This window comes from Tachyglossus aculeatus, chromosome 21 (genome assembly GCF_015852505.1).
Source record: "Tachyglossus aculeatus isolate mTacAcu1 chromosome 21, mTacAcu1.pri, whole genome shotgun sequence".
In the NCBI taxonomy this organism is placed as follows: Eukaryota; Metazoa; Chordata; class Mammalia; order Monotremata; family Tachyglossidae; genus Tachyglossus; species Tachyglossus aculeatus.
Window position 1 is genome coordinate 59,179,183 of NC_052086.1, and position 17,062 is coordinate 59,196,244.

Consider the following 17,062-nt stretch of genomic DNA (forward strand, 5'->3'; position numbering starts at 1 on the left):
TAAGCACTTGGAAGGGTACAATACAATACTAAGCCGACAAATTCCCTGCCTACAGTGAGCTTGCGGTCTAGAGGGGGAGACAGACAATTTTTATAAATAAATAAATTACGGATATGTACAAAAGTACTGTGGGGCTGGGAAGGGGAATGAATAAAGGGAGCAAGTCAAGGTGACGCAGAAGGGAGTGGGAGAAAAAGAGGGTTTAGTTAGAGAAGGTCTCTTGGAGGAGATGTGCCTTCAATAGGGCTTTGAAAGAGGTGAGTAATTGTCTGTTGGATTTAAGGAAGGAGGGCATTCCAGGCTACAGGCAGGATGTGGGAGAGGGATCGGCAGTGAGATGGACAAGACTGTGAAACAGTGAGAAGGTTAGCATTAGAGAAGTGAAGTGTGAGGGCTGATTTGTGTATGACAGTAGTGAGCTGAGATAGGAGGCAGCAACGTGATTGAATGCTTTGGATGTTGATACAGGCTCATTACTGGAGAAGGGCAACATTATCAGCAACTCAAGGTCCAACTTTTTAAATGTGAAATTACATATATTCCAAATAACTCAGCCATACTTGAAACCATAAGGTGCGATCTCCCTAAAATCTCCCCATTCCTCACCAGTCCCTCCCTCCTCTTGCCCCTTTTTTGACTCTCCCATCTTTCCCAGTGGTATCTCAAGACATCTCCCACCTCCTCTCAAAGTCCACCCCCTCCACCTGCACCTCTGACCTCAACTTTTCACAGTTTATCAAAGCATATGTCCACTTCCTCCTCCTCCCCAGTGACTGCCATCTTCAACTGTTGACTCTCCAATGTATTCTTCCTTGTTGCTTTCAACATGCTCATGAATCCCCATCTTAAAAAAAAACCCAAACCCTCCCTTAACCACACGACTCCCTTCAATTACTTCCCCATCTCCCTCCCTCCTATCATTCCCCTCCAAACTCCTCAAACAAGTTATCTACATCCACTGCCCCTACTTCCCTGCCCTGATCTTTCTCCTTCTCTGCAGTCTCATATTCATTCACTCACTCATATTTATTGAGCACTTACTGTGTGCAGAGCACTGTACTAAGCATTTATTCCCCCTGCTTCAGGACAGCTATATCTGGATGGTCTACCAACACCCCCAATTTAACATGTCCAAAACAGAACTCCTCATCTTTCCACTGAAAGTCTGTCCTGCTATGATATTCCCATCACTCTAGACAGCTCCACCATCACCCCCCAAGTCTCATTCCCTCACCAAGACTTCTTGCCTCTAGCCTGGGACTTCCTCTTCTTTCACAGCCAACAGAAGATCACTCCTTCCATTTTCAAAGTCTTATTAAAAACACATCTCTTCCAAGAGGCTTTCCCCAACTAAGCCCTCATTTCCTCTTCTCCCACTCCCTTTTGCGTCATTCGAACTTGGATTTACATCCTATATTCACCCCTTTTGATTTCTGATATTCACTCCACATATCTATAAATTATGTATACTTATGTAAGAATCTATAAATTATACATTATAAATTATTAATTTATATTAATGCCTGTCTCATCATCTATACCCTAAACTCCTTATGGGCAGTGAATGTGTCTACTAACTCTGTTATATTGTTCTCTCCCAAGTGCTTACAAAGCTCTGCCAACAGGAAGTGCTCAAAAAATAAGAATGATTGATTGTTATCTCAAACATGAAGGGGAGAAGCAATTGTCAATCATATTTACAGAGTGCTTAGTATGTGCAGAGCACTGTACTAAGTGCTTAGGAGAGTATAATGTAACAGATACATTCCCTGACCGCAATGACCTTACAGTCTAGAGGGAAGACTGGAAACTATATGAATCATCCAAACAAGGCAAGACTTGGCTCTGTACCAATCTGACTCAGACCCAAAGGTTTGGGGACCCTAGGCCAACTCTGATCCATACAATGCCTTCCCAGCCTCAGTCTGCAAACTTGCATCTTACACTCCTGCCGTGTACCCTGCAGCAGAGTCAGGCTTGATTCCAGGACAGGAGCTCTTGTACCTTTCTTTGAACGAAAACCAAACACTGGATAGTTGTCTCCTGGGCCAAATTTAAACTGGCACTAGCACTGTGCACTATATCTCTTGGTTCTTCTAAGTCCTTACCTCTCGAAATATTTTATGGATAATTTCATTAAAAACGCTTACTCATTTTTAATTCCACTCTAGCAACTTTTGTTTCTTTTTTTCCACCCTTGCTTTATCAGAATGTTTGGGGGAACACAGGAGACCTTTCCTGGATTTTCTAAAATTCCACTATAAACACTTGTGAAATCCTTTTCGCTCTCTATTTCTCTCATTAAGTATCAGTCCTAAAAAGTCTGTTTTATGGATATTGAATTACCCTTGGCAGTGAAATCATGAAAAGCTGCACTGAAGCCATGAAGAGGAACATACCTCATGTAAACAATACATAAGACTGCAATACAAAATGGGATTTGTGTGATTAATGATGCAGCCTACAACTTTATGATACAGTAATTAGGGTTCTGCTACTGAAATCTAGGTTCCTAAAATGCTTCCTTCTCATCTGATAACTAAATATTTCAATATCTTAAATATTAATGTCACAAAACAATAAGTGATTAGACTGACCTGATGGAAATTCTAGGGTCATGAGTTGCCCCACAGAGTAAAGTGGCTGTGGTTCCCTTAATAACAACACTATCCTCAGGAGGGTGAACAATGGAAGTGCGATCTGGAAGAAACACAAGTCACAGCTTATATAAATTTGGGAATTTCTGCCATATCATATGAAAAACATTGAGAGGACTAAGTTTCCTTTTATTTTGGCAAAATGGGTCATTAGAAGAACTCTGCAACATCCCCAGGAACACAAAGCTGGTTTTCATTATGACAAAGGAAGAGCACTCTAAAAATGGTGTTGAGCCAGATCGAAAATTATTTTTGTCCTTTTCCCTACCCTGGGAAAAAAAGGATTACCAACCCATTCACCTGGATGTAGGCACCCCTATACTGGGAATTAGACTTGGGTTGTTCCCTAGGATGCCTTACTCTGTCCCACTCCAGAAGCCATATAATATTGCTTCCTGCATCATGGTACTCAAAAGAGCATGTGATCTGCTCAAGCCACACACTGACTAACTCACTGTGCTCATGTTGTATAACTTGGAATTCTAATGGGACTCATATGAGCAAGATACTAGAACTACGAAAGGATACTTGGGAAAAAAACAGTATTTTCTGGTAGTCACATTAAGTCTCCAAGCCAATGGTCTGTGAAGAGACAGAGCCCTGAACCACTTATCCTGGGGCTGTTCTGTCCCATTATGCTCTGACTTTCCTTTAGGTACAACACGGATTGGAGGGAGTGATGTGAATAGCTCCTAGTCACAGTGAAGTTATCTTACTGAATAGACTACGGGAGCTAACGGTTCATTAGTATTCCTTTATATGGCCTACAGCTTTTTTAAAAAATGTTTTGCACTGCAAGGGGTTCTTGCCTGAGGACCAACTGAGGCACATAAATCATCTGGAAAGGATTTTATAATGGACCACTTTTAAAAGGTGCTTATCAGTATCCACAAAAAAAATAAGCTGAACCAACTCTAAATGAATTGATCATTCAAAATCGTCCCAGTAATTCAGTTAAAAACAACAACAAAAAAAGCTACTCGGTTGGGTATGGAAAAGGTTTTCACATTTGCTAATCAAGTGTCAGATTTATTCTGTCAAGCTTTCCAAAATTTCAGTCTTTTTCACAAAACTCCATTTCCTTATCTGCAAAAAACACATTTTATCTACTTGGCAAAATGGAGAAATGTTAAGGGAACTACTCAATGGTTTTCTGAAAATTAGCTGCAATAAATCATCATTCTATTTCTATTAACTGAGCAAGACCAAAGGCATGTTCACATTTCCTAAGTAAAACAGGCATGGTGATTAAGCTGGGATTAATGGCAGATTTTGTCCAAAAGAAGGCTCTTACTCCACACGGTTAGCACAGCATTCGCATTCAGAGATCCTTCAGTGTTTATGGCATAACAGGTGTAGTTGCCAGCATCGTGGAGGAAGACAGGAGCAATCTGCAGGCCACCAGACTCAAGAAGAATGAATCTAGGAATCTGGACAGAGCCACTGGCTAAAATCTGATCTCCTGGAAAATGGAAGAGAAAGGGAAGATAAGAAGAGAAATTTATACTGTAAATGCCACCAACCTTCCTATCTCACAAAAGCCCATAACCTTGGTGTTATCCTTGACTCGTCTCTATCATTCAACCCACATATTCAATCCATCACTAAAACCTGCCAGTCCCACCTTCACAACATAGCTAAAATCCACCTTTTCCTCTCCATCAAAACTACTACCGTGTTAATAGAATCACTCATCCTATCCCATCTGGATTACTGCATCAGCCTCCTTGCTGACCTCCCTGCCTCCTGCCTCTCCCAACTCCAGTCCATACTTCACTCTGCTGCCCGGATCACATTTCTTCAAAAACGTTCAAGACACGTCACCCTGCTCCTCAAAAAACTCCAGTGGTTGCCCACCCACTTCCACAATAAACAAAAACTCATCACCATTGGCTTTAAAACACACCACCTCCAAACCCCCTCCTACCTCAACCCTGCTTCTTTCCTTCTACAACTCAGCCCACACACTCCACTTCTCTAGTGCTAACCTTCTCACTGTGCCTTGAAATCTTCTATCACATTGCCAACCCCTAGCTCATGTTCTGCCTCTGGCCTGGAATGCCCTGTCTCCTCGAATCAAACAGAAAATCACTCTCCCCCATTTCAAAGCCTTATTGAAGGCACATCTCCTCCAAGAGGCCTTCTCTGACTACCACCTTTCCTCATCTCCCACTCCCTTCTGAGTTCCTCTGACTTGCTCCCTTTGCTCTTCCCCCCTCTGAGCCCTACAGCACTTATACACATATCTGTAATATTATTTATTTGTATTGATGTCGGTCTCCCTGCCTCTAGACTGTAAGCTCGTTGTGGACAGGGAATGGGTCTGTTTATTGTTATATTGTACTCCCCCAAGTCCTTAGTACAGTGCTCTGCACACAGTAAGTCCTCAATAAATGAGATGGAATGAATTAATACTAAGATTTCTTCTCTAAAATACTCTCTTCAAAGGAAGAGATATCTATAGAGCCATTGATTCTCTGACAAGATACCTGTGGAGGCTACAAAAAGTTAAAAGACAGTATGTTGCTCTAGGGTACATTTTAACTCAGCTCCTAATGCTGAAATATATAAGTTAGGTGCTGGGTGAACTGCAGGCACCTTGGGCAGCTGCATCAGTTCAAAATATGAAAGCTTTAGGTTGCTTGTTGCTGCTTTAGCTCATGGTTCAATACCATAATGCTAAGAATGGTTAATATGAGTTAAATATTGCTTACACAGTTCAAAAAAGGAGAATCTGAACGGTTTTTTTTTTTTATTTTGGATGTTTGAAAGAGTAGAGTAGGAATTCCTCTTGCTTCATCACACAGGACTAAGCTTCAGAGGACTTTTTTTTACAGTATTTGTTAAGCGCTTCCTATGTGCCAGGCACTGATCTAAGCTCTGGGGTAAATATAAGGTAATAAGGTTGAACACAGTCCATATCCCATGTGGGACTCGCAATTCTCACTAATCCTCATTTTACAGATAATTGAGGCACAGAGAAGTTAAGCGACGTGCCCAAGGTCACACACCAGACAAGTGGTACAGCTAGGAATAGAGCCCAGGTCCTTTTGACTCCCAAGCCTGAGCTCTACCCACTAGCCCACACTGCTACTCTTAACCTGGGTTCTAATGCCAGCTCTAAGACTTGCCTGTTGTGTGAGCTTGGAAAAGTCACCTACCATCTCTGGGCCTCAGTTTCCTCATCTGAAAAATGACATTTAAATATCTGCTCTTCCTCCTGCTTGGGCTGTGAACTCCACATGGGGAAGGGATTCTGCCCCATCTGATTGTATCTACCTCAGTATTTCACTCAGTGCTTGAAACACAGTAAGTGCTTAACAAATACCACAGTTAATTATTATCAACTAACATTTAAAGCCCCCATTGTGTGAAAGACACTGGGTAACAGACACTATAAGGTGCCTCCTTATTATTAAAAACAAAACACAACACAAAACTGGGTCACTCCATTATCTCAAGGGTCCCTAACTGAAGATGGAAAAATTGATGTGACACATAAGAAGTGAATTGAGAATGTGTCACAAAAACATAAAAACATACCTCTTTTCCATGTTATGGCAGGTTTTGGAGCCCCTGAAACTTCACAAGTCAGAACTGCTGTCATGCCATCTGTGACTGTGGTATCTGCTGGGCGCTGAGAAAATGTTGGTGCAATATCTGAATTCAAAAGTTAAATTAAAAAAATAAATCACTGGATCAACTCTGAGAGATGCTCAAACTCAAAAGTATTTTTCACATACTCCTTTACTGAGCTAATCGAAGAGACATGTAAGGCAATTAAAAATGGAAACCTTTCAGGAGTCACTGCAAACTTTCATAACTCATCTCTCAGGATTTACCAAACTTGGTTTATGATCTAAAAGGAAAATAAAATTTCATGTTGGTAATGGATTGACAATTGAGAAGATGAATGGGACAGGAAGAATATTTAAATTAATTATTTAGAGTAGAATACAATTTAGAAACACAAAACCATTTGCCCTCCTCTTCTTTAGAAACATCAGAAAATTGACAAGGTTAACTTTAAGACTTAAATGAAGTTGTAATATTATTCTCAGGTAAGGGTTTTTTTTAAGTGTTTTTTTTCTTTTCTTCTTCTCTTTCTCCAAAAGGCATGTCATCACATTTACTGCAAACAGATTAGATTGGGATCAAATAAAGTACATCACTTCCTTGAGCAGAGTAAGAATTTTTTTTCCTCATCATTGGGTCTAGCCCCCTGAGATGGCATCCTCAGAGCTGCCGAGGGAAACACAGACTTCCTCTGGCAGAACGTAATCTATCACAAAATTTCCAGGCCAATGGTGCCTTCTGGGGCAGCACTGCTGCCTGTAGGCTGTGTTCTAAGAAGCCCAGTGGAATCTCTGAGTCACACAGAGGCTAAGGGGTTCCTGAAAGGACAAAGCAGGGCTGGCTTTTGGTTTAGGCATTTGTTAGCCAAGCCATAGGTGACCACCAGAATGGTGAAATTATCCATCAACAATAGCCACACAAACCTTCCTTTTGATCCAAAATGTAGCTTGGAGAAATAACTTACTACATGTAGCAAATTAAGCTTTAGAATTCTCAGGACGGGAATCAAAACCTTCAATCTCAGTGTGACCCACATGGGAAAGAGATTGTGTCTAATCTGATTATCTCTCAGGGGGCTCAAAATCTATTTTGTACTTGTTTCCTTCTATTTATGTTCTGAAATAAAACTTGTTTCGCTTGCCTTTTGTTGGTGCAGTTCAGTCATAGCTGTGGGGATTTATATAGCCCTACTTAGGAATGGCTGGTAGGAGGCCTGAAGTCCATACTGCCTTGAATGATGTTAAGGTTGGGATAGGCCAAACTGTTAGCCGTATTTCAGTGGTTTTCAGCACCCCAAAATCAGACCAGAAGGAACCAAAATTCTTTGCTGGATTCTAATAGTATTGCCTTGTCACAGAATGGGCTGTCTCTGGAGCTTTTCTAGAAATGAAAACTAACTCTAATCCTCTCAGTCATCTGGAAGACCCTGAAACCTGGAAAACCTAGGATACCTGATGTGGAAGCACAATGGTCAAGGCCCTGCATTTGTCATCCCTTTTTCTATTACCCTTCCCCTCTGAGTTGTTTCAGCCTTAGGTCTGCTTGACCACTCTGGGTGTGCCTGATGATTTGGTTTACTCAAGCCAAACTTAGTTATTTGATTGACTCAAATTGAGTAGTCAAGTTTGATCTGAGCCAAGCACATTATGACATATCCTAAACATGATGAAACTACCCCCTTGAACTAATCGAGAACCCCCAGCCTTGCTTATCAGCAGTATCAGATCACCTAGAACAAAGCAGGTCTGGGCTGAAAGGAAATTGCCCGAGGGACTTACTACTTTCTATCCTAAAGTACTTCTCTTATTGTACTCTTCCGATCATTATGAATGCTGTACCAAATGTAAAGTAACTGCGTTTTCTGAAGTTGAGCTGGCCTTGACTATCAGGGAAATCTCTGCCGCTCAACCGCCACTCCTTACTACTACTGGAAGAAGTGCTAGTAGTAATAAACTTGTCTCTGACATACCATTTCCTAAACACAACACAGAGTTTATAATTTTTTTTTCCACATCGATATGCCCCAAACGACTATGGGGCTTGGAGACACCTGCCCCCTAGACACTTCTAGAATAGAGTGGTCAGACACTGAGAACACTCAAAAAAACTGTACATTCCTTTGCCCAATCCGAAATAACAGATGTATCTTATGTAAATATGCAGAACCTAGAAAGCGTCACCAGGAGCTGAGGCAGAGGGAGACAGGGCATTTTAAACACAAATACCCCAAATACAGACATGTGGTGCCTTATCAATACTGTATCTGAGATAAACTAGCTGAAAAACAGACTCTCGTATAAAACTGGACAAATGGTCAATCAACCAATGGTATTTAGTGAGTGCTGACTGTGTGCAGATGACTGTAATAAGTGCTTGGGAGAGTGTAACAGAGTTAGTAGAAATGTTCTCTGATTATGAACTTACATAGACACTAATATAAAAAAATGAATTACAGATATGCATATAAGTGCTGTGGGGTGTACAAATGCCCAAATGGTATGGATCTAAGTACGTAGAACACGTATCCTATTGAGAGTCATATTTCTAGGGGATCCTAAAAGAGCATTCAAGAGTTTTCTGCATAATCTGCATAAAGAGTTCACTGCATAAATCCACAGAAAGTCACCTCCAGAGAAGTACCCAAACCTTTCTGTCCCAGTGAGTGGCCTCATGCTCTGATACTGCTAACTTACCAACTAGACAAGATACTAGGGAAAAGTTCAATTAGTGTTGCTGAGAACCCTATACTTTACTTTATAAATATTTACCCTTCTATGCCTCCAGATCGCTTCTTGCTAAACCTTGATTTAGGGGAATCATCTAAAACTCACATGGTTGATTACTTACTGGAGCTGCAAACTTTATTCCTGAGATTTCCATGGGGCAGGAGTATAAGCTGTAATTCAGAAATCACTAAGCTCATTAATTTTAAGAGAACACCTTAACTATCAAAGGAGTGGCTAATATTTTAATCTTAATTTTTTCTAGAGAAATATATACCTAGGAATTTCAGTTAATAAAAATTACAAGAATAAAAGGAATTAAAGAATTATAATTTTCAATAATGGTTCAAGAGGGGAAAGACCAAAAAGGAGGAAAAATGAAATTTATTCACTGCAAACTTTAATATCTTTTCTGAAAATAGTTCTTCAAAAAAGTAGAGTATTTTATGCTCATATACTGTAGTCTGTTGGAAGAACAGAAAATGCCAATTTTTGTAGCAATGTATCTACTCCCACAAAGCTATGGAAGAAAAGCCTCTGCAAATCCTTCTATAAAGTTATTCTAGAAGAGTTCATCTCTATCATTTAGTGTAAATGAAATTCTCTACTCACTGGTTGCTTCCAGGTAGGTATGTGTCTGAATTTCTCCAGCTTCGTTACGAGCAAAACACTGAAAGATGCCAGAGTCATCAGGATGCAGCTCCTGGATTTGTAGACTGCCATTCATTAGCAATTTGTACCGAGGATTTTGTAGTTTGCTGATAGGAACAGAGTCTTTGTACCACTCAAGGTTAGGGACAGGTACCCCTGCATTAAAATACGATATATTTGCAATTACTGTTTGTATGGATTTTTTTTGTCAAAATAAACAGGATGCAAATCATACAGTCACAACTGAGCAATGTAGAGCCAAGAAATTCCCATCTTGACCATTTCATCAGCCTCCCTGTCTCCTGTCTCTTCCCACTCCAGTCCATACTTCACTCTACAGCCCAGATAATTTTTCTAAAAATAGTTCAATCCACATGTCCCCATTCCCTATTTAGCCTTCCCCTACTAAACCCTCATTTACCCTACTCCCTATCCCTTCTGCACTGCCAAAGAACTTGGATCTGTACCCTATCAGGACTTGATATGCACCTTACCCTCAGCCCCACAGCACTTAACCATAATTTACTTTAACATCTGCTTCCAAAACTCAACCCTAAGGTCTTTGTGGCTAGGGAACACGTCTAGCAACTTTGCTGTAACTGTACTCTCCCAAGTGCTTAGTACAGTGCTCTGCACACAGAAAGCACTCAATAAATGCCATTGATTGATTGATCATTTGGTCTGACTCAGACTAATCTGGCCAGGCTGGGTCCTGGCCCAAACCCATGATTGTGGGGTCCTAGCATCACCTGACCCAGTCCAAAGGGTCTGTTTCATTTGGGACATCACTATCAGGGGTCTACATTGGCTCCTTTGGTTCTCTCCTGCTTCCACAGGAAGAATGCAATCCCTTTTATTTTTTCTTCCATCTTTCCGGGCTTTGTTTCTCCCTTAAAAAAATATTAGTGGTCTGCTATTAATTTTCTACAGAAATATATACATATATATTAAGACATTTTTCAGGTAGAAGGCATTCCTAATCATCACCTTTTAATAAGGAGTGTTCTCTTGCCCCTGGGGACATGGAGATATATGAAAAATAATTGGGGAAGCAGTGTGGCCTAGTGGAATGAGCATGGGCTTGGGAGTCAGAAGACCGGGGTTCTAATCCAGGCTCCATCACTTGTGCACTGTAGGACCTTGGGCTAAATTTACTGTGGGCACATAGTAGATTGTTGGCTTCACAGCAGGCTCCCGTGACAAAACCAGAAGACCAAAAGACACTCTCACCCATTCTGACTGGGAATCAAATCTGGTTGGATTTTATTTGGATCTTGCTTAACCTTACCCACAGCCCTCCCCCAGCTTGAGCAGGATTTTCTGCCTCATGTGTATGTAGCAATACTTTCATTCTGGCCTAACTCTGACCTCCACACAAACACCGCCCCCACCTCCAAATACACACATACAGTCCTCCTCAAGGAGTAAAAAAACCCCCAAACCACACACTTTTCCCATTGTTTATTTTGTTATAATCTGTATTTGAAATGCTGCTGCTCTTGCTATTCCTATAGGCATGTCGCTTGCTATCTTTGCTCTTTCAGTAGTGTGGAGAAAAGCAGCTCTGGTCATAAGCCCTGAAGGCTCCAGAGCCAGTCCTGTTATCTTTAGATAAACAGCACCATACTCATTTAAGAACCAAAAGCAATCCCTCCACGTTTGTCCACTTCTTGATAAATAGCAGCAATAATAACTAGCACTTATTCAGCATCTTCCGTCCAGGAGCTCAAACCTCTGAGTAAAGCTTGTAGAAAGTAATACTATCCCAGTGGCATGCATCAAATGCTATTATCTATTTCAATCACATTTTGTGGCAATAAATCATTCTTGAAAGGGTGTAGGAGGCTGGGAGCCAGGACACTTGTTCTAAAATTTTATTAGAGGCTTTAAATACCTTGAAAGCCTTTGAAATAAAGTGGTATAACCGGTTTTTTGATGTTTAATAAACCCAGTGAATGTCATCAATTACGTTGAAATAATGTGCTCTCAAATTCCTTTCTTTGTTCTAATTGGGTTTCCTGACCCTTTTCATTACAATATGCTTTTTCCCCAAGATAAAAACACAATTAATGAAAAACCAAAGAACAGACTACCTGTACCCAATGCAACTTTGACTTATAATAAATGATTCATATACAATTCTATTTAAGATGTCAAAATTAAAAGGAAACAATTATATAACAGCAGTACCCACTGAAATGAATTCTATATTTCACAAGTGTTTTTGCAACAGTAAGCATCCTTGTAGATGCAGTACAAAACCAACATGATCAAGTAAGGGGAAAAGTATAGAGTGTGACTTATTTGGAGATAATATTTACAATATATAGTGTCTGAACAATTCCTCTATCAGGCTGATCCTTATTGCTAAAAGAAACTGTATATCCAAAATGACTCTTGGCACCGTACAGTATGGTATCTAACCTACAAGACAATTTAAAGTACCGTATCCAGAACTTAAAAGCAACAAGTTGTTTACCTTATAAAAATGGCATTTATCACAAGAAAGTCAAAATATTATTACCATGACAAGGCAAAGGTTTTACTTTTCAACTGAAAAATGACCTATCTGCATTTGAGGCTATTATATTAATTCAGTGCAGATGTTGGTCGGTTATCAGAAACTCCTGTACATGCCTTTGGTATAGTTCCTTTTACTGCTGCTTCTTGCTATTGCTACCAAACACATCATAGGCTCTTTAGCTAGTACAGTGCTTGGAACACAGTTAGCAATCTATCAATATGATTGATTGATTAATTGATTGATACTAATGAACAACCTTGCATGGCAAACTGGCACAGTCTCACAGCTAAGTGGATGGAGATAAAGGGAAAAAAAGGTGATCCTTTTAGAAAATACAAAGCTTACCTGAATGAGAGAACAGGAAAACCCATTCTAGACTGTGAGCTTGTTTCTAGACTGTAAGCCCGTTGTTGGGTAAGGACCTTCTCTATATGTTGCCAATTTGTACTTCCCAAGCGCTTAGTACAGTGCTCTGCACACAGTAAGCACTCAATAAATACGTTTGAATGAATGAATGTATAAAGAGTAATCCTGGTTGGATTATTATCATGGCCTCCTCTTTAGTAACCCTACCTCAAGGTTTTCCCCTCTTTACTCTTTGCAACATACAGATGTTGGCATCATCTTATTCCACCATTCAGAACACAAAGCTCAATGGCAGAGATCCTGTTTCCAAAATCTGGCTGGCTCTCTTTAACTTCCATAATTATGTTTTTTAAAAAAATGAATTCAGTTGCTTTATCTGGGATCATCAGTTTTGTTTCATTTTGTTGTTACTGAACACAGATGACTTCTGCCCATTTGAAGTCCAAGCACAGTTGTAGTAGATAGAGCATAGGCCTAGGAGTCAGAAAGCATTGGTTCAAATCCCAACACTGCCACTTGTCTGCTGTGTGACCTTGGGTAAGTCACTTAACTTCTCTGTGCCTCAGTTACCTCATCTGTGCATTTAGCTTTAATTCTATTTGTTCTGATGACTTGACACCTGTACACATGCTTTGTTTTGTTCTCTGTCTCCCCTTCTAGACTGTGAGCCTGTTGTTGGGTAGGGACCGTCTCTATATGCTGCCAACTTGTACTTCCCAAGCACTTAGTACAGTGCTCTGCACACAGTAAGTGTGTGAATGTAAAATGGGGATTAAGACGATTAAGGCTGTGAGCTCCATGAGAGACAGGAACTGTGTCCAACCTGATAAGCCGATATCTACCCCAGCACTTAGTATAGTGCCTAACACAAACAAATACCATTAAACTATCTATATCTTTCTATGTATGTGTATATATATTCATTCATTCAATTGTATTTATTAAGCACTTACTGTGTGCAGAGCACTGTAGTAAGCGCTTGAGAAAGTACAATACAACAATAGTGACAATCCCTGCCCAAAATGAGCTCACAGTCTTATAAATACATATCTGTGAATAGAGATGGACCCTGACCTTCACCAGAAGGAATTCAATGCCAAGCTCCATTAGACCCTTTTCATTTGACTGGTGAATTATCACCATCAACACAGATCAGAGGTGTCAAGTCCTTACTTTGGGCCAAGTGCTGGGGTATATTGAGGATAATATGATTGGGTACATTCCTAGACCCACACATGGCTCCACAGTCAAAGGGGGATGGAGAACAGATATTGAATCCCCAGTTGGCAGATGAAGAAACTGAGCATAGAGAAAGTGAATGACTTATCCAAGGTCACAAAGCAGACAAGTGGTAGAAACCACAGCACTAAGTGGTTGCAGCACTAACTACAACATTGCACCTCTCTCAGGGCCTCCTTGGAGGTATCTGAAGGGTGAGGTTGTTTAGTCTGAAGTCAGCTTTTCCCACTCTGGTGGACTCTGGGCAGGTGAGCAAAAAGGGACTGCATGTGAAGCAGTGCCTATTCCCATAGTAAAAAAATCTCTGGCTCATTGAAATTATTTGGATGCCTTCATTAATGTTATAATAATGACAAAAATGATAATAGTTTTTAAGTTACTATTTATCAAAAACTGTTCCAAGTGCTGGTATAATTATAAACTAATCAGGTTGGATAAAGCCCCCATCCCACATGGGTCTCATGGTCTAAGTAGGAGGGAGAAGGATTTAATTCCCATTTTAAAGATGAGGAAACTGAGGCACAGAGAAGTGAAGTGAATTTTCCAGGGTCACACAGCAGGCAAGTGGTAGAGCCAGGAATAGAACCCAGGTCCCCTGACTCCTTGGACCATGCAAAAACCTTTCCACTGGATCACACAGCTGCCCTTTCTGGGAGCATCCTGCATCACCTTCAGTAATAGAGGATAGTCACATATAAAGTTATGTGTGTGTAAACATTGGCAATAGTGTTAATTTAAAAATCATTATTCTCATTTTGAAGTTTAATTTATAATAATAACAAGTGGGTGTAATTGTGAAACATCTTGCAAAAGAATGCAGGATTAATCAAAAATTGTTTTCCAGAACAATTTTTCCAGTACAATATCCATGATTAGGATTTTTGTTACAGCTTTCCTTTGTTGATAAGAGTCCTGGAAGGAATGTCAGTGCACATTTTAATACTAGATTTTAAAAAAATCCATTGCCAGGAATAAGACAATCTAAATAACTTTCAAAAACACACACATAGCTAGTGTAAAGTTCAGTGCTGTAAATTGTTATTCTATTTGTAATTTATCTGTCCAAAATCTCCCTGGGCAAATACAAATTATCACTAAATAATGAAAAAGCAGATGACAAAACAGAATAGGCCTACTTATGCAAAAATCAATTCACAGGAGAGTAGATTTCCTGTTAAAGCAATTTAAAAAAATCCTTTCTCCTACATGTTGGATTTGGCAAATAGCTACCTCCCTCCAAAACCCTCAAGAAGTGAAATTTACATCTTGGACCAAGTCATTTGTTTTTAAGATTTTTTTATAACCTCATAGACTCATAGAGCTGATAGGGTCTCCAAATGGTCACAAAGTCCACCTCTTAAATCATTTTTGTTGCCCTTCTCCTTTCATATCCCAATTACCTCTGCTCTGAACTTAAGTAGGGTGGAACCTTGAATATTTCACACAACTCAAGATAGAATCTGACCAGGGCTGAGTACAATGGGATGTTGAACTCACCACTTTTATATGCTGAACTCCTACTTAAAATGATATCTAAAGAAAAGGAAAAGGTTGAGCCTCGTACCTAGGTGATATTGTTTATGTTCAAGCAACTGCCACAGGAATTGAGCAGGGAACAAGGATCCATGACTGTGCTTCTCAAAGAATGTCTCTACCACACCTGCATTTGGGCTCTCTCCTCACCAATGAACAGAGACCGTTATGAGGGTATTGGAAAAGACATTCTTCTAAATGATTAGGTGAAACACATCTTTAAGCCCTTCAAGATACAACTATCATTCTTCTCTAAAGAAAGGAATATGAGAAAATGGGAATCAATGATAGTTTGGTCTATCATCTGTAGATGACTAAAATACCGAAGTTGTATTGCTAAAATACATTAATGTGTAATACACAACGATTCCCAAACAGATCCAAATAAAATTCCAAAAGGAAAAAAATGTTGTCATTTTTTCTTGTCAACGTGCTTGTTTAGTAACCTCTTACACTTACCCATTGCTTGGCACAAGAGGTCCACTGTCTTATCCACTTCAGCTACAATACGGTTCATTGGCTCAGCAGTAAAATAAGGTGGTTCTTTAAAACAGAATAAAAGAATAATTTCCAAAAAGAAATGGATATATTAGGAACATATAATAAATTTTTATGCATCTAAGCCTATTGGTAGGCACACATAAATTGAAGGATATAGTGCCAATCACACTATTCAATAACACTTCATGGGGCACGGTATCTCAGTCACTGGAAAAGATGATGTCTTCTGAATCACTGAACTAAGAGGAAATAGGGGGATTAGGTGTTTTGAGTCCTGCCACCTAAATAGGAAACCCTGTGTTATTCTGATCATATGACACACCCTTGAAGAGGAAACAGGATTTTTCAAGAAATCAAAATTATGAGGGTTAGAGATAACTGTACTAGTACTTTATCCTGGCACTGCTAGAATCACAGGATCAACATTATCTTAGGGAGGGCCTGAACAGTGTCTCCCTACAGACCTGAAAAATCTCCCAGGACAAGCAAAAGAGAGGGAAAAAGAGACGAGTGGGCAATGAGACAGAAGGAGATGAGAGAGAACGAGAGATGAGAAAGAAAGATGAGAAGCACTTGGCCGGCATGCACACACCACACGCATGCACACACATGATTAAGACAAGACTAAAAGAGAACTAGGAGAAAGAACAAGAGACAAAAGAGAGACTGACAAAGTAATCAACTTCCTGGGATTACCCACATTCTCAAGACTGCCATTTATTTGGGGCTGGAATCCAGTGTTAAACAGTCTCAATTCACGAGATTCTCTGGTAATTCCCAAGAGTGGAATAAGAGGCCCAGTTTGACACCTATCCCCTAGTCCAATTGATACTAAGCTAATTTTAGCATCCCTCCTATTTTCTATTCTCCTCGCTATTCCTGTGACTGCATGATGAGGTGGATAGAGCACGGGCCTGGGAGTCAGAAGGTCATGTTTTCTAATCCTGGCTCTGCCACTCAACTGCTGTGTGGCCTTGGGCAAATCATTTCACTTCTCTGTGCCTCAGTTACCTCATCTGTAAAATGGGGATTGAGACTGTTAGCCCCATGTAGCAAAGAGTCAGTGTTCAACCGAATTTGCTTGTATCCACCCCAGTGCTTAGAAAAGTGCCTGGCACATACTAAGTGTTTAACAAATACTGCAATTATTATTATTACTTTCATGAAGGCATTCCATCATGTTTCAAATAGACTTGTAGATAGTGTGGTTTGTGAACTGAAAACAATCTCCATATTTTAAAGATACCCTATACAAAATTTGTCTGAATACCTAAGGTTTGAAGAAACAAAAA

At 40.0% G+C, this 17,062-nt stretch overlaps 1 protein-coding gene across 1 annotated transcript in view; it reads right to left on the reverse strand.

The window, feature by feature from the left end:
• Positions 1-9,123, reverse strand: part of SDK1 (sidekick cell adhesion molecule 1) — a 246,586-nt gene extending 237,463 nt beyond the window's left edge. Inside the window, exons 1-4 of the mRNA XM_038762450.1 lie at positions 9,081-9,123; positions 6,201-6,317; positions 3,952-4,119; positions 2,598-2,700 (exon numbers count right to left, since the gene is read on the reverse strand). Coding sequence (XP_038618378.1) covers positions 2,598-2,700; positions 3,952-4,119; positions 6,201-6,264 — 335 coding nt within the window. The 5' untranslated portion in view covers positions 6,265-6,317; positions 9,081-9,123. The remainder of the gene's footprint in view (positions 1-2,597; positions 2,701-3,951; positions 4,120-6,200; positions 6,318-9,080) is intronic.
• Positions 9,124-17,062: the final 7,939 nt, after the last annotated feature.